The sequence below is a fragment of the Stegodyphus dumicola genome, chromosome 1 (genome assembly GCF_044657685.1).
Source record: "Stegodyphus dumicola isolate Sdum_Otavi_A_Nest chromosome 1, ASM4465768v1".
Classification (NCBI taxonomy): domain Eukaryota; kingdom Metazoa; phylum Arthropoda; class Arachnida; order Araneae; family Eresidae; genus Stegodyphus; species Stegodyphus dumicola.
In genome coordinates, this window is record NC_140768.1 from 62367163 (window position 1) to 62393944 (window position 26782).

Genomic DNA, 26782 nt, shown 5'->3' on the forward strand with positions numbered 1-26782 from the left:
CATCCTTTATGCATAATATAAACATTTCGCTAAAAATCTACATTTTTGCAATCCAGTAGCTTAGAATTATGTTAAAGAAATTAATAATCGAAATCGCTGTTGCATGTTACCAAAGATAACGAAGATGTGATTTTTGTGGCAATGTCACTAAGCTATACAGTACTATTATCCATCCAGTAACGTATGCTTCTTTTGTGTGGAAGTGTCCCTGCTTTTCGATTTGTGTGAAACTGTTGCGTGTGGAAGCACTGCCAAGGGAATATGCTCAGAATGTAAACAAAAGCACCACATCCTCTTTGGCCACCAAAGCTCGGTAGCATGACGTTAGCTGGAGTGGAAGGAAGGAGTCTCCTTCTGTTCCTATCTCCTAACAAAAATATAAAAACCTTTCATTAAGTCACATAAGCACCATTTCATTTCGTCACTTTTTATCATCTTTTAGGTGCATGGAAAATTGCTTTTTTAAGAACACCATTAGGTTTATTTGTAAAGAAGTTATTGAGGTGCTGTTTGGTTTGATAGTCTTCAAAGAAGTTACCTCCAAATCATTTAAAGAATTTTAAAGTGATCTGAAGAAATGAAAATCTACAGTGGTAATATCTGGTGAATATTGCGGTGGCATGAAACATCTCAATAAATTTTTGCCACTTAAGAACAGTATTTTTCTGAATTTATTATCTGATTTGTATCAACAATTCACAGTATACCATACACACAGATTACGTTTTGAGGATACAATCCCCCTCTTAATGCTACTAAAGAAGGTTTTTTTAGCACCATGATCTTCTTCTTGAAATGTTATCATATAATATCTACTCCTCATCACCAGTAATGAGTCATTTAAAAAAAGGGAGTTTCTTCATTTTGCTTTCAGTACAGATCACATGTCAAAACTTGAATGAACATGTCTTGTTTATTTTGTAAGTATGGAGTACTCATGCAATACGGAAAATTACATATTCATTCTTCATCAAATACTGTACTTTTTGGAATAATTATTCTGTCTGATATTTCCTTAACGGTACAATTTGGATTTCCAGTGATAGCTTCATTTAATAGGTTCTTGTTTACAAAGGATGGTGATCCAGAGGAGTGTGACAAAGGCTAAAGTTGTCACACTTAAATTTCTCAAACTATTTTTTAACTGTGTCATCAGAAAGAGCACTTTTTTCCATATTTAAAACAAATTTTACAAGCAAACCTGGCTAGCAATCTCTTCTCTTTTTTTTTTTTTTTTTTTTTTTTTTTTTTTTTTTTTTTAATAATAAAAGAACATAGTATAAAAAAATGAACTTTTGAGTTTACCATTCTTAGCACTGCACTGAAACAAAAATTACACTTGAATTTTGCAACGTTAGCAGAAAAAAAAAAAAAAAAAACATATTTAAACATCCGCTTTGATCAAGTCACTCTAAGTAATGGCATACCTTACGAACTAGAAAAACTTCATTATCGGATAACATGAATTTGAAAAATTTCATTATCGGATAACATAGAAAGTTTGTCATATTTGCCTTCCATTATCTCTTCAGAATATCACCGAATTCTATTTCATCTTCACCATCTCATTATTCTGACTCTTAAATAAATAATTATCTCCTGTTCCATATAGAAATACCACATTTTTAAAATGAATTTCGAATTACTCGTATGTCAGGTTTATTTTCATTCCATGCTTTTATTATCCACTCGAATATTATTCCTAGACTGGCTTGACGCATTTGTCCTCTTTCATTTAATGTTTTTTCACCTCCTAATATCCATGTATTCCACTATTGTTTTAATTTTCTTTGAATGGTTTATTGATACACGCATCTAATAGCTGAACTAATGATGTTAATGCGCCTGCAATAACTGCCATATCTATATTACACTCTTTCAACCAAACATCCTTGCCGCAACATGATTTGAAATTTCTTTCGCAAGTTGAATGAATCAGCATTTGACAGCGGCACTGTGTATCTTTTGGCAAGAGGCATATTTACTACTGAATTATTACCATTTCAACTAAAACATATGCGATTCAATAAAGCCATCGATGTTTACTTCAAAACCACTGCTTCAAATCAACTACAGAAAGAAAGAATATCCGTTTCCTAATTCCGTAAGCACATTCAAGTCCTAAGTACATTCTTACTCCAAATTATTACCCCCATTTCTCGAAACCCTAGAATAATATTCTTGTACACATCTGCACTGAATACATCCCTCTCTCTTTGCAGAATTATTAACTCTGTCAAGCATTTCCACCACACACTACTATTCCCCTTATCACTTGTCAATTCAGAATACCACTGCTGCAAAGCTTGGGAAAAATCTTCCAGTGAACGTTATACGTATATGGTAAATATACCTAAAAATTAAAAAATATAACTTGAAATTAAAAGACGCACGTTACACGCCGGAATATATGACAATTAGAAGAACACATGCTTTAATTTGAAAAGCTGCAGAACTTTTAGAATGACCCAATATAATTAAATTTGATTGTTCAGACTTTTAATTTTCTCCTTTCCTTCAACCTGGCTTAAAAAATTTTGATTGCAGACATATGAAAATATCAGGAAATACTTCATTTGAAGCATTCCATAAATATAAGATTTAATATTCTTATTCACAATACTTACTTTAGTTTCATGAGCAGTGAGCTTCTCTGGTAGACGATGATCACTAAAATATTTGAAAATGGGAAGTTCAATTTCTTGAAATCAGAAATTTTTTTTAAAAATCCCAATTTTTATGTAAGAAAATAATGAAAAACTTATTCTAAAACTACTATACTATACTACTACAAATACTTTTTTGATTAAAAAGTTGATTAATCACTCATACATTTTAGATAAATTGTCTGCTAAGTCCACACAGAAATTTTATCTCAATTACACTGCTTTTAACAAACAAAATTTTTTTGTTTATTCAGTACAGTAAAGACAAATATTAAAAATTTATAAAGTACTTAACTGTGCAGAAAATATTAATACAAAATTATAATGAAATTATGCTCGAGTGTATTAAATAAGAATAATGAATAATTATACAAATATTGCATCAAAAATTGTATTTCTGATAGTATATACAACATACAACAGAATTATAACACAAATAATTGCACATACATTGTCCAGTAATACTAATGTGACTGCCTCCTAGTTTCGGCGTCAACCTGAAATTACCAATTACAGAACGTAGGTGGCAACACTAAGCAATGGAGGGTTTTTAGTGTATTGGAGTAGGATCAGAAAATATAAGAAATAAGTCAAAAATAAGACTATGTTGTGTTTGAAACAAATTCTAATAAAATGTAATGAAGTAAAATGAAATAAAACAATAAAATTAGTAACATAAAGATTATGGAAAATGTCATTATGAACAGAAGATATAAGAAATAAGTTAAAATTCAGAGCCCAAAGGACTTGAAACTATTTAAAATATAAGGAAGAAAAAATTTGCATCTAAAATTAAGGCCGTGCGAATAAGCAATTAAATTCGGAAATAAAAGGTATAAAGGGTACATTTACAGATTAAGCATTATCTAGGTAGTAAAATAACTGGAATGTAAAGAAAAATATTTTTAAACGGATAAAAATTGATTATGAAAGGTAAACATTATCGCAAAATAAATAAAAGATAAACTCTTATAAAAAAAATCTCTCTTATCTTGTCCTTTCCCTACGAGGGTGGCTACGCCTCTGTCTGTGGGCTATTGTGCTTGCAAGTTTGAGATTCTGGCGCTTTTACTTTCATTAATAATTAAGAACAATAGCTATCCACCTTTTTTTAAAGTAAAGCAAAAGGGAATACGATATAAACAGTAATAGTCTATACCCCTTGCTTCTTGCAGAATCTATACCCCTTGCTTCGCACCAGATGTCCAGATAGTTCTCATGCTTAATGAAATTGTACAGTTTTTAAAATTTCAGCCCCGTTGTTCGGGAGAACTTGACTGGCACCCAATGCAGCCTATGTCGCCTATGCCTACATTCGGTCTTGATAAAACATTAAAGCATACATGTACATATGTTGGGGGGGGGCGGTCTCAAAACAAATAATACGTCCAAAACTCAAATTTCAGTTATGTTCTGAGGACAAATAAACCTCACAACATTATTTAGAGCATATATACAAACTTTGCGAATGAAAAAATAACTTACTGTATGAAACCATATCGATCCGTAACATGATAAACTTCTAAAGCTGGATCTTCCCAAGACAGTATTTCATTTGTTTCACTTCTTCCAGCATCATACTTAGATATAATGGCTTGATCATCATCACTGTTAAAATTTTCACCTTCATGGCCATCTGAAAACATTTGCACCATACCTCAGACTCTCCACGTTTAGTAGTGTATATACTAACATCAAATACCATCTATACACCTAAAAATGCAGATGTGATTTTAATATTTGATTCTCGTAAACAGATTAACATGGCTAGAAATAGCTAGTCACATTAAAGAAATTTCAGATAAAAACTTTCTAATAATTTCGAGTTTTTTTTTTTTCCCCCCCTCAGAGGAGGTATGCATAGTTACATGAGCAGTAGGATGCCTTAGTACAGGGGATAACATGAGGCACTCTGTTTACACAAGTGTTACATGACCAAATTTATATATATATATTTATCAAATTTTCACAACAAAATGTATAAAATCCTGCTTGTTAATCTTTTAAAAAAAGTTAAATTTTACTTTTATTAAACATCTTAAATTTCATTAATTTCCAATTAAGAAAGGTCACAATCCTTTATATAGAATAAATGCAGTGTTTAAATATCTGCCTTTAAAGTCCTTGAAATACAATTTTGGACATTTCAACATTTCATTGCAATAATAATGCAAACCTTTTTATTAATTAATAAATTTAAATATTATAAAAAATATTTTCCATTATAATATTCCTAATATTATTTCATGAAAAATATATTCATTGACTATTATTGTCACATTTTTACTTTCACAATTTAAGATTTGCATTTATTTAAGAAGAATTTAAAAAATAAAGAAAAATAAATACAATGACAGATTTTTTTAAATAAATGTTTATATAACTGTAGAAATTTCCTACATACTCATGAGTAGAATATTCAAAATTTTTTTTTTCTCCTAATTCTCAATTTATATGAAAGTTAAATTTAATTCTACACTAATTAAAAAAATTACAACAAGTTAAAAATAATGTAACAGCTTACTCATCATTTTTCTCAAGAACAATGTGAAATGGCCTTCTCAACATTCTAGAAAAAGAAAAACAACTTTTAGCTACATGAATTCATTAACATATTTAGTTTACAAGAATTCATATCAATAGCACAAAATTAAAAAAAAGCTAAAATTTAGTTTTAGAAGGAAGTAAAAATTAGCATTTAATCATTAAATTATTCTTTCACATATTTCATCTGAATTTACAACTTTTTTTTTTTTTATGTGTGTGCAAAAAAAAAAAAAAAAAAAAAAAAAAAAAAAGGTGCAAAATACAATAAAAATAAAATGCTATTATATTAACTTCAAACAATCATGAGATTACATTAATTTTCGATAAAACATATTATCTCTTAAAAAAAAACACTCATTCTTAAGGTTAAAGTCCTACATACTACTTATTGGACTGAATTAAATCTACTTCGTCGATAGCGCATAAACCACAATAGAATAAATGCACTCTTTAAAATTCACTATATTTGTTTACCATACCAAAGTGACACTCTGGACCTACGCTAACAGCGTTACATTTCATTCATTTTATAACTTAGAATGCACAAAATTTATATCATCTGAAGAATTGTCTAATCGTTGCCACATGTTCTATTCAGATATTATAATAAATTTAAAATGATGTATAAAAGAAATTAAACAACAACAACAACAAAACAAAAAAAAAAAAAAAAAAAAGAAAGAAAGAAAGAAAGAAAGAAAGGGGGGGGGGAGAAAGAAACAATTTTTTAAAGACGATTCAGTATTTCTCATTCAATTAATTCAGTCCTCACTTATCCACAAGGCCATACTACATAACAACTCAAAATACCTATATTAAAAATTAAGAAAGTAAATCTTAAACAAAGGCTAAAATACATAAAACTCAAAATATCTATATTAAAAATTAATAAAGTAAACTTAAACACTTATTTCCTTGAATAAATTCCAGAATGGATTAAGCATGATTTAATTCCCAATAAAATAAAAGAAGGCGTTATCTTTGTTGTTGCGAAGTTTAGTTTCTCTGGATTGGCAATAAATCACTATTCTGCCAAGTTTTAATGTAAACAAACATGGTCGCCATGGCAAAAATAATTAGGCTTAGCCGCACTTAATTTTTAAACTGTTGATAATTCTACAAATACTGCACTCAGATTTACTAAAGGCATAAAAACCTTAACCGTAAGATAAGAACAACATAATTCAATCATATTTTAAAGAAGGGAAAAAAAAAAAAAAAAAGGCAAAATTTACAAACACATAAGAATAAAGGAACTGAGATCACTGAGTCGAGTAACAGAGTGGATATATATTATACTTTTTGGTGCGGCCAACCAAAATACAAGGTGCACATCTAATATTTTATCCTATATACACAATTATGTATGTTATCCTATATACAAAATTTCAACATTCTGAAGCTACTCGTTTTTGAGTTATGCGAGATACGTACATACGTATATATGCCCAGACCCACGAAAAATTCTCTTCAGAATTCATTTTAAATTAGTTATATATATATATATATTTGGGGGGAAGAGTCCTTTATTCTGTCCTTACGTACAGATGTCATAAGATGCAAAAACATCATTAATTTGCATTCGATAGCGGTAAAAATAGATATTTGCGCTGAAGTATGATGCCTGAAACTTTTCGCGATTACAATAGCTACTACTTTTAGCTACATGAATTCATTAACCTATTTAGTTTACAAGAATTCATATCAATAACACAAATTTTAAAAAAAGTGATCTGATCTCTCAGATTGCACTACGCTGTAAGAAAGACACTCTTTTTACTTCGTACAAGGAAATAAAAATTACCTCGTCTACTAGAGAATAAGCTCCGGTGAAACGTGACAACATTAAAGTATGTAAATCTAAAGTTCACTATTCTTAGTGAGGAATTTTGACGAAATACATGCGTACGAGCAGGGTTATTTGAACTACATTTTATATTCCATATTTACTAAGTTTCTTCATTAAGCTCTTAGATGCGGGTGAGGGTTTTTGCTGTAATAATAAGTCTAAAAATTATCAGTCAGCTTAATAGAATTAATATAAAAATCTGATGTGTACACCACATGACTTCCTTGTACGGAATATTAAATTATACGCATTTTTTCTTGCATTTCGTTTAAACTTATTGGATTTCATTAAATCTACTTCGGCGTCAGCGCATAAACCACAACAGTTAACTTGAGTCATTCAACAGTTTTCAAGATCATTAAACGATATAAAAAGAATCATATGATTCAGGATATAAGAAGACCTGGCCGGCCATCAAAGCTATCCAATGGAATAAAGAGAATTATCGTTCGAAATATTAAACAAAATCCAAGAATGAGTGCTCCTAAAGTTGCTGCTGATTTGCAAGCAACTGAAAACAACTGCAAGCCATACAACGTCCATTCCTTTTCCGGATCACAAAATGTTATAAAACAACATCAAATGCTGCCCTATGTGTACTTTCAGGAATAGCACCTCTTCATACTTTAGCACAAACTGAACATGCAAAAGCCACAGTTCTCAAATTAAAAACATCCTGCATATTACATGATGAAATATTTAATCCAAACAATTTTGAAATTTCAGTCAACCCCTGCAGAAGACATCCTGCCTCTAATCCTAAAATATATAGCACAATAAAACCTCCAACCAGTCATATATCTCCACCAATAATAATATACACAGATGGATCGAAAATGGACTTAGGAGTTGGCTGTGCATGTATAATACAAATAGATCAAACCCAGAAAATAACTCTCCAAAATAGACTCGCCAAGGAAAATAATATCTTCCAAGCAGAATTACACGCAATTCGAATGGCAATAGAATACTCAATCGATAACAATTTACAAAAAATCAATATTTTCTCAGATAGTCAATCCGCAATACTAGCTCTACAAAATCCCAAACACACATCTGAAATAATCCAAGATATTTTTAACAAAACTATCCAATATCCTCAAATATCACCAAACATTTATTGGATAAAAGCTCACGTCGGAATTCTTGGTAACGAAGAAGCCGATTCAGCAGCCAAATCAGCTACTACCAACAATAATATCCCTTCAAGAAAAATCTCCTGGCCAAAATCATACCTCAAGAACTATCTATGTAAAATCAGCCTCCGAATGTGGGAAGAAGAATGGACAACAATAAATATAGGAAGACAATTACATCAAATAGCACCTCATGTAAATGATACATGTACAATGGTCAATGGTTATATAAACCGCTTTTTAACTGGACATGGGTCATTTCCCACATACTTCTTCAGATTCAACATCTCAAACTCTGAGCAATGTGTATGTGGAAATAAAGGTGATCCAATCCATTATATTACTCAGTGTCCCTTTACAAAGTCAACTCATATTAAATTGCCTAATTCAAATATCAATGCCTTCCTTCGTTTTGCAATTACCAACAAACATTTAAAAAATAAAATAGAAAATACAATGAAATATCTATCTTCAATAGGCAAAAATTTATGTGAGCACTAAAGTAATTAATGTCAAAACTCATTTTTGAAGCTGCAATTCATCTAAAACATTTCTTATCAAATTATCTTAAAAACAAACCCTTGCAATAATACTGATATAGTAAAAAAAAAAAAAAAAGGAAAAAGAAGAGGAAGAAGATACAGATTCATATAATAAACTTTATCTCAAGGAACTATTATGAACTGTTATAAATTATGACTGTTAGCCTACTATTATTATACCTATTATAACTTCTATAATTATATCTAATAGATATGATATCAATCAAAATAGCAATATACTATTTATACTGTTATATTATATGTATTTTTTTTTTAATATTAACTTTAAAAATAAACCGAAGTGTAGTGGGACTATACCTACATTACTTATAGTAAACATTGGGTGTCCCACTACATTTCCACCTGAACCTGAACCTGATTTGCAAGCATTATATGGAGTAATTGTTAATCCTGAGACTATTAGAAGAGTAATTCGATCTGCTGGATATCATGGTAGAGCAGCCAGGAAAAAATTCTTCGTAAGTGAAAAGAATAGAAAACTCAGACTGGCTTTCGCAAAATTCAACATAAATAAGAATTCTGATTACTGGAATGAAGTTGTATTTGTGGATGAGAGTAAATTTAATATATTTGGTTCTGACGGTAGAATCTTGGTGTGGACAAAACCCAGGGAAGAATTTCGCAAACAGAACTTGGTGCCAGCATTAAAACATGGTGGAGGAGGAGTTATGGTATGGGGGTGTATGTCGTCTGCTGGAGTTGGTAATCTTGTTTTTATTGACAATATAATGGATCAGTACAAGTATATTGACATTTTAAATCAAAATTTGAAACCTTGAAATTTTTATTGACAATATAATGGATCAGTACAAGTATATTGACATTTTAAATCAAAATTTGAAACCTTCAGCACGAAAATTGAACCTTCATAACGATTTTAAATTCTACCAGGACAATGACCCCAAGCACACTGCTTTGAACATTAGACTCTGGCTGCTGTATAACTGTCCTGAAATAATAAAAACAGCACCACAATTTCCAGACTTAAATCCCATAGAGAATATTTGGCAAGAATTGGAATCCAGAATTCGCAAACACACATTTTTTCAAAACAACAATTAAAATCGGTGCTTCAAGAAGAATGGGGTAAAATCACTCCAGAAATCACAAAAAAATTAGTCGAATACATCTAAAGAAGATTAAATCATGTTTTAAAAGTAAAAGGAAATCCAACAAAATATTAAAACCTTTTAAAAAATAAAATTTTTGGATAAATATTTGATGGAAAAGTAAGTGTCCCATCATTTATGTGACCCATTTTTTGCTCCGTTCTAAACAATTGTATTTTTATTAAATTAATATTTTAATATTTTGAGAAAATGTATGTTATGTAATAATTGTTACTAGATTTAAGTATGAAACACACCCACAAAAAATTTTTACATGTTTTTTAAATTTATTTTACTACAGTTTCCTTTTGTAAAGCACAAGTGTCCCATCACTTTTGTGAGACAATGTAAATATATTTATATACGTTTGGGGCGGCCGATTGCAACCAAAATACGAGGTGCACATCTACATGTTATAGTAGTCCTATATACAAAATTTCAACGTTCTGAGGCTACTCGTTTTTGAGTTATGCGAGATACGTACGTACGTACGTACGTACGTTCGTACAGACGTCACGAATAATTCTCTTCAGAATTCATTTTAAAGCAGTTTTATAATTTTTTGGAGGAAAAGACTCTTTTATTCTGTCCTTACGCACAGATATCACGCAAACACATCGTTAAATTGCATTCGAAAGCGGTCAAAATGGATATTTTCGTTGAAATATGCCGCCTGCAACTTTTCGCGATTATAATACTTCCTTTTTACTTCGTACAAGGAAGTAAAAATGAAAAATAACAAAAAAATGCAATAAAAAAGACAATTTTTTTAACAATAGCTTGTTTTACTTATTCAAATTTTTAGAGCTAAATTTCAAAGAACAGGTCATTGTGTTCGATAGTTTGTATTTACTTATACACCAGCTATTTGTATTTACCTATACACCATTCTGAAATAACATTAAAGTTCACAGGCAAGATAATTCTGACGCTCTTCTAAATGCTGTCAAATTGGCGGTTCGACGCGTCGTTGATATCAACTTGGGATGAATTGAGACTTCATAGCATAATCTGTAACACTTTACTATTTTATGCATGTAGTTTAGAAACTACAGGCTCATAACACTGTTCATATGCCAGAAGACTGACTAAGAGAATTTTCCTTTTATTTTCAAAATTAGGTAAACAGTTTCTTCTTAAAACAAGGTTACAAGTCTGAGTAAACCCTTAACCTTCAATTTGTTAATATTTCGTACTAATTTAGCAACTTCACACTTCTATCTTTAATAAAAAGCTAAAAGAATCAACAATTAAATGCGGAGAGAGTTAAATGCAAAAATCGTGCGTCATTTGATTCACCACAGAATACACTTTTATCATTTTCAAAGAAAGGAAGAATGAATGCAGTGAAACTGACCACAAAAAAATTCGCTTTCTTCTTTTCTGAACATTTTAGTAATATCAGATTCAGCAGTTCTTTAACCTTTTATTTCCCTATGGAACTTTAAAGACCCATCAATAAAATTGCTCAATTATGTCCCAACGTGACTTTTAAGCCCCAATTTTAAATTTTTTTTAAAAAAGTGAAAAACTAATAACATTTTTGTGGGTTTAACGTGAGACGTTTCTAATGCACAAAGAAATATAATAAAAAAGTTACTAACTCTTTTTCAAAAAATAAAGTAATTTGGGGCATAAAAGGTTAAAGTTAAAATTTTATTATTAGTAGTTTTTGATAAATCTTTATAAATGTTCAGTTAACAATAAGAATTCGTATTCGACAAAGCAATTCAAGCAGCCTATGAATTTCATAATCCGATATTAACTTGAATTTAGCATATAGTCGAAAAGCTGTGTCGATTGTCGTAATATATTTAACAACTAGCACAGGATCTTACTTTCAGTGGTCGACATAATACTTTTTCACTTCTCACTGACGAGAATTTTAAACTGCAGGTAGGTTCCAAATATCTAAAACTAATTTATGCACTGAAGGAACTCTCTTTCAAAAGCATTATATGGAGTAAGAAGTGCATTTCCAGTGTTTCCAATATTCCCCACCATTATATCCAATAGACAAAGCGCCATTTCTTAGCTTGTGGAGGCTTCTTACTGGGTAGGAATTCCATGTTGAAACAGGAGAAAATAAATTTCTCCATTTATATGCAATTTTTATTTCTTTTTCTATTAGCATTTTAAAGCATAAGTAATAAATAGTCAGACTAATTGTATTTAATAAAAAAAAATCAGTTTTCTTGTATATTTATATCAGTGATCTGATCTCTCAGATTGCACTATACTGTAAGACAAACACTCTTTTTACAAAAATCATCGACCTTGTAGGCATTATGAATGCATATATGCACTGAAGAAAATCCATTATTTTCACCTACAGACCCTTGTATACATCAGAAAAGTTCCATCTCAATAATCTGTGAACAACGTCAACCCCATGAACTATTAACAAATGCAAGCCAATATGATTTTTATAAAAACTGCATACAACGATACTCAATCAGTTTATAAAAACGATAAGCAGTGGCCTAATAGATAAGACCGCTAAACTCTGGTAATTAGATCTAGGTTCAAATCCCATGATCCGGCTGTTTTTCTCATGCGCTTCTCATAGTTTATCCCATGTGTAATAGGAATATGACCCACTTTCCCTTATAAAATATTCCGCGAAGGCATTCTTTCCCTTATAGAAAAAGAGTTAAATTTAAAAGAAAAAAAGCAGTGAAAGGGTTCGTCACGTGCATTTTCATACTCAAACCAAGCCAGATGATTCTCGAGAATTCCAAAATTCCTATACTTACAAATTACACCCTCTTATATTTTGCGCTAGAACTAGATGTGAAACGATGTCACATCTATAATGCTTCCTACATTTATTTTTGTGCCATATTTACGAAGCCATCAGCCACACAGTATTATTTAATCATGGCGAAGTCCAGGTTAGCGGCAGAAAAAATTTCGTAGGCACTTCGCACATATTTATGTTATTCATGAAAAAAACTCACTAAAATATAATTAATGATTTTGGAATTCTGTTTACACTTATAGACGTAGGATGTTAAATGCCAATTATGTCATTTACCTATATATGAATTTTACATCACGGACATATTCTATCCTTACCATGACGAAGAGACATGGTAACTTTCCTGAGAATTTGAAATTCCTATAGTCAGCAGTTCGAAAACAAAACCAGAAAAGAAAAATTCCATATTTCTCTTCTTATGGGTAATCTGCGGTCTTGCGCACGTATTTTTAGCCGCACAAGCAGAGTCTGGGAAAAGTCTAGTCATAACAGACATCTATTCTGGTCGCTTTTAAGAGTGTTGACATACCATAACATACGATACGCTAACAGTTTTAAAACCATATCTTCTCCAGTCTTTCTTGAGAAAGTTCCTTATTCTTTTCCTTCCATGACCTTTTTGTGGCTCCCATCATTGTTTCGCTGTGACCGCACTTAACGCTTCGATGGATATTCACACTGCCCCATAAAAAGAGCATATCACAACTTCAAAGCTAGAAGAAGCGTACAGAATGATTCGGTCAAAACGCTTAAGCACGGAAGCAGAAATGTTTTGTGAGAGCAATTAAATTCTATGAACTGCACCGAGGCGAAAAAAGTCTTTGCAACTTTTCCTGTGTTTGAAATACTGAAAAAGAGAGCATAATACGAAAGATAGCATCTATATTTTTTAAAAATAGGATAGCTTTTCAAACATATCCGAAGACTTTGTAATCCGACAATCTTTTGCTAAGTCTGGTAAAAGGAATCAGAGGCTATGTATTCAATTTAATACACCTGTTTAAAAATATCTATTTTAGAAAACTTGCAGAAAAATCTCGCCTGTAAAATTCATTCAAGTGCGAATACAAACACATTATCATCTTAAAATAAATTTTTGCTATTTACACAAAGTAGCTGACAGAAAAGTCACTGAGAGTTTTTAAATTTCAAGTTTGGAGTTACATCTTTCTAGAAACGAACAAAATAATTCAGAAGAAATAGAAAGGATGACAAAAATGTATTATAATGATGTTTCAAGATACAGAGCAAGTACAAAATCAAAAAGGGGACTCACAAATAAGCTCACATGAGTCTTCCCCCCGCCACAAAAATTCCCATTTACAAATAAAATTTTTTCTCTTCTCTAGAAGGAACATTCTTAGCTATGCTTCCTACCTCTACAGGTGTCTCTGTGGCAAACTGATGCAATTTGAAGTACTGCAAATACTATAAAATAAGCTAAGACAGTACTCATGAATGCACAATAGCCCATATAGATCTGTACAAGTAATATATACTTTAAATATTAACCCTCTCATCAAGGAAACATTTTTTGTTTTTGTTTAATCTACACTCAGTTTTAACAAACATTTAAAATTCGTTTTGTGAATTTTAATATCTGCCTGCAATTGCAACTGCCTGTCACTAGGCAGTAAAATATTTTTTTCCCCTTCAGCATTTTTTGTTTAACGCTGCGTCTGAGTTAAATTGCAGCATTTATTTGTTTTTTGATACTTATTTTACTTTCTGGTAAACTCTTGCTGTGAAATGACATCTATGGTACGTCACCTGTTCCCCTAGTCAAAATATATAGTGACGTGTCAGAGACATGATACAGTTTGAATAATTACTTAATAAATGAGCTTAAGCGAATATGTTCTTTTACAAGGATGCGAAAACGATTAGTGACACTTAAGAAAAGTAAATAACGCGGAGTTTCGGCTTAATATATTGCGAAATATGCAAGGTGTTATAGTGTGAAATAATTGAACCGGATATGAAAAATTTACAATAATTTTACAAAGATAATTTTCTTAAACAGTCTCAACAAATTTTACTGCTGTCTTAGACATAAATTTTGCTTCACCTTTCACAGTCTTAAGCTTTAGGTCTTACACTACAAAGGCTCTGATTGTTTGCAGTCTTATGAGAATAAACAAAAGTATTTTGAACTCTTCCTAGTATCAGTAATTAATAAAATAGTTATATCTTAATTTTTTAATATGAAATAGATATTATGAGCTAATATATATTAACAAGTTTTAATTACTGGATTCATTTATTTATATAATTATAAGATGATTTTCTGCCCTTCCTAAAATCACATGTCATATACAGGCCTTGAAAAGTAATCAGGGCCTAGCTTTACACTTTACAGTGGAACCCCGACATACGAGTTTAATTCGTTCCAGCATTGAGCTCGTATAGCGAATTTCTCGTATCTAGAAACAAATTTCCCCAATGAAAATAATGGAAAGCCAGTTAATACGTTCCGCACCCCCAAAAATCTCATCTTCAGTCGATGTACCTAGTATTTTTCGGAAAAGGTCTAAGTACAGATTCTTAGACTTAGCGCAAATGATACCTTCCGACGCCGAATCGCCTTTTAACCCTTTCCGGCACGCTACCTTTTAAAGTCTGAGTTTTGATTTAAAAAAAAAAAAAAAAAAAAAAAAGGTAGGCAGTCTAATTAGGCCTAGAGGAGTACACAAGTAAAATTTTGTGAAGATAGCACTTATCGTTTATTTCTACGGGTGTGCCCGAAGAGGGCACACTGATTGAACAGAGCTTCGAAAAGAGTGCTGAAACGAACATTGTTGTCAATGAACTGACCGATGCGATGCGGAGAAACAAAGAACACAGACTCTCAGTTGTCCTAGATTATCGGTGAGCCCGGTCTGGGCACACCTAGGGTTCGCCGTTTGACTTTAGGCAAGATTTCAAGGTAAAAATTTAAAACTAATATAGAATAAGGAGATTAGCATACAGCCAAAAAAATAACATAGAAATTTCTTTTCAAACAATTTCTTTTATCCTAAAGAAACCTGGAAGATTTCTTTGAAAAATGAGGGTCTTAAAAAACTAAACATGGCTAAAATATATAGATTGGTTTGTGTTGAGCTGCCATCTACTATAAATAAAGAAGCTTCAGAGTAACCTATATCCTTTTTCATTCAATTTTTCTGTGCGTACAGAAGGAAATTTTTAGGTTTGCCGCAAACAGTTAATTGCTTCTCCTTAATCCCCACCAACAACAGCTTTTCAATAGCTTCTAGGATTTAGGACGGTGCTTGGAAGTAACGGAAATTTCTTTGGCCACACCAAGTTTAATTTCTTCCTTCTTCTTCAGAATAGTGCAGATCTTCAATGTCGAAGGGCCTTCTTCGTTAAGTCCGTCATTCTTACACCACGCTTACGTTTGTCTATGATTTCTTTCTTAATTTCAACGGCCATGGCTTCTTTCCTTTGCAGCACTATCTGAGGCAACAATCTTCTTGGGAGGCTTCACGTTAAAAATGAAAAAACAATTAACTCACGAGCGCATAAACACATAGATCAAACAACACTGAGTAATCTGACGAGGGGATTCCCCGAGTCGAGGAGGATCAGGAAATAGCATACCAACAGCCTGGCTCATTGCTCGTTACTCCAGTCAATGCTTGTATTTAGAAACAAATTTTTCGCTCATACTTTCCTCGTATCTCGAATTTCTCATATATAGAGGTGCTCATATCTCAAGGTTCCACTGTATTGGCGAAAGCTTCCTAGCTTAAATCAATTAAATCTTATATCTTGTTAGATTCAAATATATCAAAGTAAAAATAATTCTCTATATAATAAAGTAATTTTAAATAAGAGTAATCTGGCTAAAATTTTAGGGATTTATCCGGATTTTATGTATAAATAAGAAATAAAGATATACCCATAGTTTAAAAACAGCCACAGTGATTGCGTTTTCCGGAACATACAACGTGCTTCAGAAGTCTAATGGAGGGAAAAAATATGAGAGTGTTGCTGGTTGAAGTGAATATGTCTGGCCTTTGGTGAACATGTGCAGAATAAGACGAAATATCAAACACAGTGAGTAGGAAGTAGGAAAGAAGAGACAGTCAGTGTCCCACGAGTCTCAAGCAAGAAGAGATATTCATTTGTTTTGAAGTACGTAAAAAGAGTAAAACCAGCCCATCAACATCACAACTAACCAATGGTGACATCTCAGTCAGCATACTGAACAAAGTGTAAGAGAACGTTATGTCATTGCGTGGATTTGTGTATTTAAGTATACAGTGCTCATTTCTAACATTTTCTGCAAAAGGATATTCTTTGTACCGTCTAGCTGCAATTTAATAATCCTATGGGTTAATATAGTACACCTAAAACAAATTAAACCGGTGGTATATGTTAAAAAGTTTGGAGTTTCGGAACTTTTGAATAGCACATTTCCCCACGAAAATATTAATTTAAGTTTGTTCATTTTTCGAGATTCAAAATTCAATTATGCGCACTAGGTTTTATGAAATTTGGCCCAGTGATGCTCGAAAGTTTTAGAAACTAGAAAAGTTCTGAATAAGGACACTTTAATTTGAAACAATACTTGAAAACAAAATTAGACTTATTTAATTGCATTAAATTTGTAACTTAATACTGACGATATATAAATTTATCAACCAATCCTAAGAAAATATTTACTGCAAAGCAGACAAAAGAAACTCTTATATTTGAACTGTTAATAAACCTTTAAAGGCAGAGGAAGCAAACTTACTTTTGAGCAAATGTTGATGCAAAGTAAGAGGAAAAACACACGTTTCGGTAAATATTTTATTTTTTCGTGAATAGGAGGAAAATTGTAAAATAAGGCTTTATTTATAATTAGAATGCATCTTGAAAAACTTTTCGCATGTATGAAATACATGAAAACAACGACCCAAGAAATATTCACCTTTGCACTTTGAAAGGCTCAAGCTATAAGAGATGGTGTCTTTTTCTTATCTTCCCCAACACAGCAACAAACTCTCTACATATCTTCTGATCTCTTTTTTTTTCCCTACTTCCTTTCGCAGGACATGATCATTAATATGTTTTTCCATAAAAGTAACAGCACTTAGCTATTACCAACCTAGACGAATAGATGTGCTGATCAAGCCTGAAATACTTCTTTTCTAGTCTCCCTCTCTCAACATCCATTTGCGCCAAATATATTAAAATGATCTTATTAATCACTCAATACATCTAACAATAGTTTATTAATCATTCAACACATCCAACAATAGTTTAACATAAGTCTAGCTATGAAAAGAAATGACAAGTTGATATAGCCATCATCTGATTAAGCTTATAACAGATAAAATCAGTCGAAATTCCAAAGCATTTCGACATTTCATATGAACTGAACTGAGGGCATATATCTTATTTTACTGCACTTTGCAAATCAAATTACAATTCTTATATTTAAAGAATAAATTTAAATAAGTAATAAATAAGGCAAAAACTCAATTACGGGATAATTCTCACTCCTCTTCCCCTCCCCCCTCACAAAATCAAATATCATTAAACTTCATCCCGTCATCGAGTCATGAGCACCGTATGATCCTTAATTATTTATCTAGTAAGTTGCACTTGTTGTTAAAGAGTTAATCAAACGACAAAGTGTTCGAGAACGCCTGTTAACAAACTTAAAAGTTATTTTATATTTGATCTTTTTTTAAAAACAATAATAATAAAAAGGTATATTGAAAATACTGAAAGTATATATTTTCTGATTCGCAAATATTTATGTTTCAGTGTCAACTAAATTTCAATACTGTACAGTTTATTTCTCATTTATTACATCTTATTTTCATGTCTTACTATTCAGGTACTCAGGTTTGAGCTAGAATGTTCATAAAATAACATTTAAACGATTGGACACCCAGTCGTTATGTTTGCCTTGTAACAACGATTACCATTCAGAGAGATTTGTTCGTGTTAAAATTCATTTTTACACTATTTGGTTTCATTTAAGAGATTTTTAAGAGATTTTTAAAGCGCTTAGCGGCATTTTTAATGCAAAATACCATAACTAAGTTACAAATCTACCTGTTTCGTTCGGTGTCAAAGTTAATTATCACTGCTTCCAGACTTGGAATTCCGCAACAGAAATAAAGGAAAAAGTGCTTGGCTTAACATGAAGACCGTTTAATTCTAAAGAAATAACTTGGGTTATTCATGTTAGGTAGTTTCTTAATCTCTGTTTCCCTTTAAAAGATTAGTTATTCAACACTTTACAACGTAACTGCCACCAGTGTCGACGCATTTCTTCAGAAGATGGACTCAGCAACGTAGCACTCATCTCCGAAAGCACTCTGATTCAATCGAGATTGGCAGTGTATAATTAAGCTTTCCAAGCAAACAAAATAACCGACTATATATGAATTATATGTTTGAAGTTTTTTACAGATACTCTGCTCTTTGTTAGAATCATCTAATTTCAGCATATTTCATATAAAAAACACGAGGATCTATTTTTACTTCCTTGTACGAAGTAAAAAAGAAGTATTGTAATCGCGAAAAGTTTCAGGCAGCATATTTCAACGAAAATATCCATTTTGACCGCTATCGAATGCAATTTAACGATGTTTTTGCGTGATATCTGTACGTAAGGACCGAATAAAATACTCTTTCCCTTCAAAAAAAAAAAAAAAAAGAAAAAAAAAACTATAAAACTGCTTTAAAATGAATTCTGAAGAGAATTATTCGCGGCGTCTGTACGAACGTATGTACGTACGTTCGTGCATACGTACGTATCTCGCATAACTCAAAAACGAGTAGCCTCAGAACGTTGAAATTTTGTATATAGGACTGCTATAACATGTAGATGTGCACCTCGTATTTTGGTTGCAATCGGCCGCACCAAACGTATATAAATATATTTATATATATATCCACTCTGTTACCCGGCTCAGTAATCTCAGTTTCTTTACTCTTATATGTTGGTAAATTGTAAATTTTTTTGCTTTAAATTATGTTGTTTGAATTATGTTGTTTTTATCTTCCGGTTAAGGATTTTATGCCTTTAGTAAATCTGTGTGCAATATTTTAAAATTATCAGCAATTTTAAAGTTGTTTAATTGCCGCTAAGCCTTTTTTAATGGCAGCCATTGATGTTTACATTTGAAACAGGAGACTAGTGGATTTGTTGCCAATCTAGAGAAACTTAGCTTCGCAACAACAAAGATAACGCATTCATTTATTATTGCCAATTAAATCATGCTTAATTCTTTCTGGAATTTTTTCGAGGAAATATGTGTTTGAGATTTACTTCGTAATTTTTAATATAGATATTTTGAGTTTTTATGTATTTTTGCCTTCTCGCGAAGTGAGAACTGAATTAATTAAATGAGAAATACTCAATCGTCTGTGAAAAACTGTTTCTTTTTTTTGTTTTGTTTGCTTAATTTCTTTTATACATCATTTTAGCTTTATTATAGTATTTGAATAGAACATGTGGCAACGATTAGATAATTCTTTTCTTTAAATGATATAAATTTTGTGCATTATGAGTTATAATATGAACGAAATATACAAGTAAACTGTTATATAATTATTGGATTATATAACAGTTAGTTTCCGTTATATAATTATTATATAAGTTAACTGTTATATAATTATTAATACTGTTAAGTGAATCTAGCGCCAGAGTGTTGTTATGGTAAACAAATAGTAGAGTGAATTTTAAGGAATGCATTTTTTCTATTGTGGCTTATGCGCTGTCGGCGAAGTAGATTTATTTCAATCCAATAAGTTTAAATAAAATGCAAGAAAAAATGCGTATAATTTAGTACTCCAATACAAGGAAGTCATGTGGTGTACACATCAAATTTTTAAATAAGGAGAAACGATTTCTTTATGGTTCTTCATTTATCGTCTTTCATACAACTACTTTCGAATGCAGCTTTTTATCACATTTTCTACAGTAGCATGATTGACAGTAGTACGATACAGTAGTTCTACAGCAGTACAATTCTCAATTCACTTACTAGTATATTATCCAACAGCTACAGAATCTACTCAGAAGCTTCAAAGCGATCAAAATACTTTCCAACTTCATTTGAGGCCTTAATAAAGCTTAAATTGCTCTAACATATTATCCAGCAAAACCGCAAAATAACTTCTGAAATCTGTAATGAAAATGCCTATTAACCTACTTCTCACAGCACACCTTGGTAAGTTAGAAATATATTAAATTTATCCTTCGTAAGGCGCTTTCAACAGATTTGTACTCTCTGAAGACAGTAACTTGTAATCCGCCGTTAAGAAGTATTAGTTAGATTACTTACTTAAGAAATGCTCAATTTAAATAATTGGCATATCTTCCTTACTTCAAAATAAGGCATGATTATTTTTCTTTATATATATACATACAGATGATGTTTACACATTTTTAGGACGATTTAGGTAAAGAACTTTTTAAAAAAAGCAAGTGTTTTGGAATGAAAATTTCTGGCCACAGCATATTTAAAATGAGAAATAACATCTGCTATTCTTCTTTAAAAATGTAGCATGCAAATAAGCTAAGAATTGAAGAATAGGTTTTTTTCCGCTTTCAGTAAAAAAATATTCTTATTCGTAATCCAAAAACGTTGAGAAATGCACGGTATTAAAAATTTCAAGTGCAAAACAAGCAACGTTATTAATCGGAAAGGTAAAAACCGTCAATCGTTATTTCTGCACGGAGAGAACACTCCACACGAATACCCGAAAAAGGTACGTACTGTTTTTAACATTTCTAAAGTCCGCTGACTCAGAAATCAATTGCAAAGTCTTTAAATACATCTGTAGCAACAGTAAATGAAATAATAAAACACGATTTTACAACTTAAAAATGCTAAAAACCATCATATTCATCAGCTTTCTCCGAGGCACATGGCTGAATGCAGAACAATTCGTAGAACCCTGTATAAAAACTATTTAGCAGGAGATAAATGGAAATACATTGTGATCTTTGATGAAGCATGGATTTACCTAAATTTAATAAAAATTCCTATTTATCACCAAAAATGAAGAGAAAAAAATGTACAAACATGGTTCCGTCAATGCAAAGAAAGTTTCAATAAGGAGTTTATGATTGTCCCAGTATTCTTTTACAATGGGAAATGAAAAATAAGAAGAGTGGGGGAAAATGTTAAAATTAACTCAACGTACCATCAAGAGAAAATTTTACGTCCGATAGTTACACAGGAAATTCCATTTTTTTATTTATCCCAGTGGCTTTCAAAGAGTGAAACTTCAAGGCAAAGCAACAAGTCATACTTCGAAAAGTACCACTTCATTTCTTGAAAATATACAGATTGATACAGGTCTTTCAAATTTACTTTTTCAACGTATTCCGGCGAAGTCCCCTGACACCTATGGACTACTATGCCTCTGATCTCTTGAAAAGAGCTTTTTCTAAGTACAAACCCACTACGATTGATGGATTCTGGAAAGTAGTAGAAAATGAATGGAAATCAAGACCCTTGGAAATTTTAAAAATAATTTTTTACATTTCAAACATTAATTAAATGACCCCGAAATCACTCGAAAAGTGTTCTAACATCTCCCTTGTATATAAATTAAGTACAAAGCAAGCAACGTTATTAATCGGAAAGGTAAAAGCTGTCAATCATTACTTCTGTACGGAATGAACACTACACTATTACCCGAAAAAGGTACGAACTGTTTTTAATAAAGTTAAGTCCACGTATATTTAATGAAATCAATACAAGCAAATTTGAACAGGAAGCATTTTCTTTAAAGGCATTTTAGCAAATTATTTTTAAAAAATTACAGACAGGTTTCAGGAATGGAAAAAAAACTTTTTTCTTTTAATATTCAGAAAAGTAATTTGAGTGAACTATAAGTCTTAAAATAATTTACAATTTGAAGAAAATTTAAAGGGAGTAAATTAATTGAGTAATGGATAAAGATACTTTAAAATGAACTTATTAAAGCTAGACGAGTAAAAATACCCAAGATTTTAAAATAACGTCCTATGCTACAGCTGAAAAAAAAAAAAATCATTTCTGCAAATCTATTTTTTAATTAATCTGAAATTTTGTCATTCAAAAAATAATGTTCAATGAAAGAACACATATTTCGGCCTAATGATGGATTATATAAAGTTAACATTGTATAGAGATAATATAACATTTAATACAGAAATACAGATGTATCATATTACATACTATGAAACATATAAAAATAAAAAAATAGTCAAAAAATACCTTCCAGGGCTACCTGATTTGATTAATTCTTTTGTTCAATTATCTTAGACAAGATGCTAGATCCAAAAAGTTGATTCTCATCCATAGTATTAATTATTCTTTAGAAAGACATCTTTCAAGTTGAAATAAATTAGAAATACACACTGTAAGAAGTTCCGCAAAATTAAGACGTTCTACTAAGAAATCTAATTAATTACAATTATTCAAATAAATACTACCGTACCGTGAACTGTTCATTTTTGTGTGTTCATCTCAATATATTAAGGAAACAAGCGAACAGTCACAGTACACAAACTCTGTTATTTGCTCATGTATAATACTTATTTAATGCCAGGAGGAAAACCTGGAAAAGCGGAAAAGACTCATCGTTCTGAAGTTTGGGTTCTGAAGCTAAACATTCCCTCATCCAAATTCTAAAGTATTTTACACACTTATATACATATATATATATATCTTTCACGATATAATAACACAAGAGTGTTATACAGGTAAAAACTGGTACAGATAACCTTGCGAAAAATGCAGTTAAATAACTATACATGTCATTAGTTGCGTTTGCCTATGTGTACATTGTCCACAAACGGCCGAACGCATAGAGCAGCTGAATATTTTATTTCGATATGTGTTCGAATCTCGTGATGAAAGGGCTGTCTACATGAATATTTTTGCTGTTTTCACTATGTAAATGTGAGTACATGTCTGTTTTCGGTAGAATCAGATTCGGATTGCTTGGATTTTGGCAAAGTACACGAACAGCATCTGGCTAAGTGAAGAGATGCCTCTGTAGATATCTGGTGTTGTTACCAATCTCACTTGTGTGATAAAAGTCAGCACAAGCCCACGGCATTCATCGTGGCAAGGAGTAAAATGCGCCTGTCGTTGGCAAGAGCTTTGAGAATCATATACGAGACAGCCCGACTTTGGCTCAGTTCCGCCTTCCAATTTTGAGAGAGAGCACCCCGAAGGGGACGGGTCCGAGAAGCTCCTGCCCCTCATTAGCTACCACTAACCTCTCGAGAGGACTTTCGGCTCACTTCGTATTTAGAGTGGCCCCCATGCCGCACAGACACTATACATTTACATATATGCCTTCTCCGGGATTCGAACCCGGCCCTTCACTACAGCAGTCAAAGACACTAACCACGGGCCAAAAGATCTTCTTAAACGAATTGGCTCGTATCCAAATAACACGCAGGGAAAAAACTATGAAACTAGCCCATTCGTCGAGACTCGAACCCGGGTTAAACTACCAGTGGCGTCGTCTTATGCGATGCATGCCTATAAATTGGAAATTGTGAAAATTAATTTACTCAATATGATAGTAAAATCCTTATTAATTACTGTAATTACCTTGTTAATTACTGTAATTACTTTGCGTTGCAATATCGGTTTCATTTAGTATCAAAAATTCAAAACAAAACGAACTACGGGCTATCGTGTTCCGTTTTCTGATTCTGTATGCCGTTTAAACACCAGCATGATTAACAAAAGCCGTTTCACAAGGACAAAGGGAAAAAAACTTTTCTTCCCTGCCTTCTCGCAATGTGGAAGAGCAGCCGACGCTTTCTCTACCTGCATATAACGAGCTTATCGCATCAGCTGGGAAGAAGTCAGTTCGTTCTTTAGCATTTTGGCACAACTTATTATTACGTTTTAGGCATTATTATTATTATTATTATGCGCTTATTATGACACAAAGGCTTCGAAGTTTGAAGTTTGCATTGTAGTATACATTTGCGTTTAAAGTTGGCTTATTTTAAATACATTTATGAATGAAGCATTTTTGGGGGAAGGGGAGTTAAGAAATTTAAAGCATGACTGAAAATGAAACAAAAGTATTTTAAACGCCTTAAAATTTAACCGATATTTAGATTTTGATCGTGCTCTGAAAAATAAAAATTACTTAAAATTGATGAAACTTAACGGGCATATACGGTAATATATTAGACAAAAACACAAAAATACGTAAATTATATAATGCAAGAAAAGCAGTTAATTAATAGTTTACGATGATAAAGAAATGTTTCTTTTACCGCGTGATTAGTATCCGTCTTATGAAATATTTCCTGCGATCAAGGCTTGAAATCAACCGATATCCGGTTTCGGTACATTTAGTTTATTTTTTGTATTGTTTATTTTTTGTATTTATTTTGTTTGCATTACTTATTATTATTATTATTATTATTATTACAGTAAAATCGTGATTCCAGCCAGAATTCACAGAACTTTAAAGACTCCGTTGTAGAACGGAATACGAACATTTACAGAAAATATTAATGCCATACTTTGTTTACCAGTTAGTAAAAGTGATATTAATAGATACAAAATGAAAACAAAAGTCTTCTTGGCAAAATGCGAACAAAACACGAAGAGGAGTCTTTATGAGCTATAATCATTTGGTAAATATGTCAGATTAGAAAGGGATTAGAAGCCAAAATAAAATAAATACTAATAAAAATATTTACTTTTGCTTCATCGTCTCCTTGGATTCATCCTTGGATTGTGTAGTGGTTAGCGGAGGCTGAATGCCAGTCAGAATTGCGGGATAAAAGGTTTGAATCCATTCACGGCTTGGCTATTTAAGTGTCCTTTCGGCGCAATATCAGACCACCCTCTATTGGTGCACCTTGTACAAACATTCTCAGTAATTACACGATTAAATGACTGACGGGCTCAGCTATTCATCGTACGTGAGAAATAAGCATTTGGCCATTTAGAAGGGAGGGGGAGAAAGAATACCCATCTTTTATCTTCTGCATCATACCTTGTTAATACGAGCTTAATTACCTTTCATTTGTTTAATTATTTCACTTCATTGTTTCGACTTTATTTTATGTACTCATTTAATTTTCATGATATATTAATTCCTTATTTACTTAATTATTAATACTTTTATCTCATTATATTTTATTTAATTTTTATCCATTATTTTATTCATTAATTTGTGTTTCCGTTCTTAACGCCATTCAAATGAGTTCAAGCACTTCTAATTTTAGAAATTGAAGCGCTGGCTGTAATATGAGGACAAACTTAGAGATTTTTAGCATACAAGCGACACAGAATAAATCTTCAGTAAACTAAGCAAAAGAAAATGCATGTAAATAAAAATGCAAGAAAAGGCAAGAAAACATCAAATCCATTTATAAATTAAATAAATGCCTTCATTAGAGGCCTTGATCAGTCTGCTAATTCCATAAACAGATAAAATTACATAAAACTAATAAATTTAAGTATGAGTGGGAAAATGTAGGCAAAATTTAGCGTGAATATTTCTTACTGCTCCAGAATGATTTTTAAATTGCAGTTTAAAAAATCTAATGAATGCTATATAAAGGAAATGAAACGTTTCTCAGTTTTTTCAGTCAAAAAGCACAGTTAAGAGTCATTAAAAAGTTGAATGTCTACTATTTTCCCCTATTCCTTGAGATTGAAAATAAACTTTTGCGTAAATTTGTATGAATATCAGCGGTATTCCAAACAGACTAAATAAAACTTAAAAGACCAAGTCGCTAACTCTGCCAGTGTCAACATTAACTATATAAGTATTCAACTTTTTTCTCTCCCTAAAATAAAATAATAATTGATTAATATAATTTATTTACTGATTATGCTTGTAAATATATATATATATATATATATGTAATATTAGCACAATTTTGGAAGCACTGACGTAGGAATAGTAGGACGTGGAAACGGAGAAATACTAATGGCGTGGATACTTGATACTTAGAGCGTCCATATATTTTGAAAAAAAAAAGCAGTCGAGCCGAATTAAATTCCGTATTTATTTAAATTCACATTTTGTGGCCACAATCACTTGGCACTCCAAACGTGCCTATTTCCAGAATTTTGACACTATTGTGATATAAGCGATCACTGCAGAGCATAGATGATTGCAGCAAAAGCGTCTTAACAGGATGAAAGCATA

The 26782-nt window shown here is 31.6% G+C and overlaps 1 protein-coding gene across 9 annotated transcripts in view; it reads right to left on the reverse strand.

Moving 5' to 3' along the window:
- The window catches only part of LOC118204040 (USP6 N-terminal-like protein), a 173949-nt gene that overhangs the window by 46784 nt on the left and 100383 nt on the right, over positions 1 to 26782 (reverse strand). For 5 of the 9 annotated variants that reach the window (XM_085815524.1, XM_085815511.1, XM_085815500.1 and 2 more), the window contains 3 exons: positions 5191 to 5235; positions 4152 to 4379; positions 2628 to 2670 (listed from right to left, as the gene is read on the reverse strand). In XM_085815524.1, coding sequence (XP_085671650.1) covers positions 2628 to 2670; positions 4152 to 4321 — 213 coding nt within the window. In that variant the 5' untranslated portion in view covers positions 4322 to 4379; positions 5191 to 5235. Of the gene's footprint in view, positions 1 to 2627; positions 2671 to 4151; positions 4380 to 5190; positions 5236 to 26782 lie in introns of those variants that run through there. The other 4 variants (XM_085815538.1, XM_085815532.1, XM_085815541.1 and 1 more) reach the window with 2 other exon arrangements.